The sequence below is a fragment of the Olea europaea genome, chromosome 13 (genome assembly GCF_002742605.1).
Source record: "Olea europaea var. sylvestris chromosome 13, O_europaea_v1, whole genome shotgun sequence".
In the NCBI taxonomy this organism is placed as follows: domain Eukaryota; kingdom Viridiplantae; phylum Streptophyta; class Magnoliopsida; order Lamiales; family Oleaceae; genus Olea; species Olea europaea.
In genome coordinates, this window is record NC_036249.1 from 21,637,268 (window position 1) to 21,640,470 (window position 3,203).

General features: G+C 31.0%; 1 protein-coding gene across 1 annotated transcript; it reads right to left on the bottom strand.

Moving 5' to 3' along the window:
* Positions 1-1,511: 1,511 nt before the first annotated feature.
* On the bottom strand, positions 1,512-3,203 carry LOC111407856 (E3 ubiquitin-protein ligase ATL42-like). Its single transcript, XM_023037545.1, has one exon. The coding sequence runs from the start codon at positions 2,934-2,936 to the stop codon at positions 1,623-1,625; it is 1,314 nt and encodes a 437-aa protein (XP_022893313.1). The 5' UTR covers positions 2,937-3,203; the 3' UTR covers positions 1,512-1,622.

Sequence of the window (3,203 nt, forward strand, 5' to 3'; positions counted from 1 at the left end):
ATTGAGATTGGGTGTCAAAGAATCGAGACGATTACTCAGTCCATTACCACCCCTAGGTGGGTGAAACTTATTGGCTTCTTTAGCCTACATCAAACTTTTGATGTCAACTCAAATATCACCATCAATTTTGATTCATGAACAAATTCACTATCAAGGACTTTGGGGGTATCCTTTTAACAATTTAAAAAGTTCGGTAACTATTTGCAAACTTAAAAAAACATATAAAAATTATGCAGTAACATATATTAAAAAATTTAATAACTTATTTTCAGTACTATTTAATTCAATATTTATATTGTAAATGCTTAATATTTAAGTAGTTGGGCGCTAGCACGCAATAGAACAAACATCATGTTACATGCAATCATTCATGCGCAAAATATGCAAGATTTTATTCATAGATTCCAAGACTCGATACACCTAATGCACAGATCATCTCTCACGTCATTACTTTGTCTATTTTACAATTAATTCAAAAATATATATATAATTGACAGAAAATGTATACGAGAAGATAATATTTAATTTTGTTGACCAAATGCATAACGACGAAGTTAATTGTGTAATAATAATTAATTAATGAATTATAACTTGCATTACTTCAATATTTGAACAAACTTTAATTATTTAAATAAATTTTGAATTAGTAGTTGTGGAACACTGTTGTACAAATGATTATAAAAATTTGTAACTTTTGCGTTATGGTAAAAAATTTATTAATAAATGATTATAAAAATTTATTAATTATTTAATGTTGAGGAAAAAAGTGAAGAAAATAAATTAATCTCTTTGTTACCGTTTATTTTTTATATTAGATGGTTTAATATTTAACTTCTCACTTAATATGAATCTAGCAAATATGAATAAAATTTATGCATTATACTATTAAAAATATATTCAGCAACTAATGCTCCAAAAATTTATATTTTTTATAGGTCGTTTATATAAAGTACTTTCGCCCGTAAATTTATTTATAATTTTTTTTTCATTCGGTACACACAAAATTCACATTTATTTTTTACTACCACTTTAAATATGTGTTTTTTTTTTTGGTTAGTTATTTATGGGCTAGGCCATAAAGCAACAATATTCAGTAATTATTATACGTTAAAATGGAAAATTGATTACTTTACTCTATTGTGAGTTCTGTTATTTGAAAGAGATTCCTCCAACCCTAATCGTAGGGTTTCCCACTTGTTCAATGAATGTGGCATAAGACAATGTTGGCTGGCACAACTTGTTCCCTAAGTTAGTCCATGTTACTAAAATTGTATTATTTGAAAGACAAAAAATTAGAAACATTTATGATACTTTGGTACATTAGACGGGACTAAATAATTTAAAAATTTTCTTGTATATGAACTTTCTTCTTTAATCGCGTCAAATCTTGTCTAATCTAATGCCATAAAACATCCTCGAAACGAGACTGGAATCAAGTTCAAGTATGTGGATTTACGAATCTCTTTTGAGTATTTAAATATTAGGAAATAGAACTCTATAAAAAAAACAAGTACAAAAAAGGTTTGTCTCTCTTGAACTAAAGAATTCAATGTCAAGACATGTTTTATAATTTACAAACCCTAACTAAATTCACAACTTCTTTAACTTTCTACTGTCCGAATTTACAAATTTAACCTCTCTCTTGAGGTTGTAGATTGAGACTGTGGAGCCCATTTTTCTTTATTTGCAAACCATTGAACTGTTTTTTTAGCAATAGGCAGCCATAGGCTTCTCACTCTTTCCTCCTTGAAATTATTTTCTTGAACACAAGAAGATTCTCTGTAGTTGAATCTTGGATGAACTGTTATTTCAGACATGGATCTCTTGTCTGAACTCGAAATTTTCGATTCAGATCTTGAATTCTGCTTCGATTCATCTGAGGTTGTAGGAAAACTTGGAAATGGAAAGGAATAATCACTTTGCTTGATTTTGTCCTCAAAAACTCTCTTTCTTTCCATCTCCATCTTTATATTTATGATCTGATCACTTTCCTCAACCATATTTCTTGATTCCAAGGATTTGTTTTGCTCGTTTCTCGAATCCAAAGAAGAAAATTTTCGACTGGATATGTCGTTAAGCATCTCCGAATTCAAGAACATTAGGTCGGAAGAACTTAAGTTGCTCCAACGATTCTTCAACATAACATCAGAAACAGATATTTTGTGATTGAATTTGTGAAGAATCTTTTCGTCTTTCTCGTCAGAATCATCGACAATTTCCCGTATAGGCAATTCTTCTTCCTTCTTGCTATTATCGGATAATTTTCTGAAACTGCTTCCGATGCTGAATCTCGAAGACCCTTTAAAACTTTCCTCTCTTTCGACATATAATTCTATGTTGGATTCCTCTCTGATTTCTGACTGATTATTCCATAAAAATCTTAAACTATTCGAATATGCCAATTGCGAAAGATCATCTGCGCTTACTTTCTGCCTGCAAAGAGGGCAAGTTGAGTGTTTTTCGAGCCACTGATCAACACAATCAATATGAAATGCATGTTTACACTTTGGCAACAGTCGAAGAATCTCAATATCTTCGAATTTTGACAAACAAACGGCACATTCAAGGCCTTCCCTCCATCCCTTAAGCGACGAAAATCTAAAAAATGGCAGGGATTCGATTACTGTTATATCGATTCCTGAAACAAGAGACCTCGACCGAGGCAATCCATCTTGAATTCGCTGGTTCATGTTATGTACAGGCGACACACGGTGACAAAACTTTGCATAAACAAGAAGGATAAAAGTTAAAGAAAACATGATAGCAAGAATACCAATTACAACTGCTAAACTTGGTTGAAAATTGCTGATTGCATCTTGGGAATTTGGAACTTGCTCTTGATTTGATTGCCTTTGTGCATTCACATGGAAGAATAAGAAAATCAAGTGGAAAAAGAGAACTTCTATGCCTAATAGATTCATGGCGAAATTAAGCATAAAATCTCCAAACTCTTTCAAAACACCGTATTTTACCCGAGAAGTATAAATATATAAAGTATCGTGAAATAGAAATACTTATCTCTTATGTAGAAGGCTCCAAAAAGTGTTTGACATTGGTTTGTTAAGCATGGATGTTCTTATATAGCATCCTCCATTTGTCAGTTTTCTTGTTTGTTCAAAGGCTGTTTCTGGGTTCCAACTTGAACAAAAATATTTATTATTTGTGGTGAAAAGTTTTTAAATTAATTTAAGAATCTACAAGTA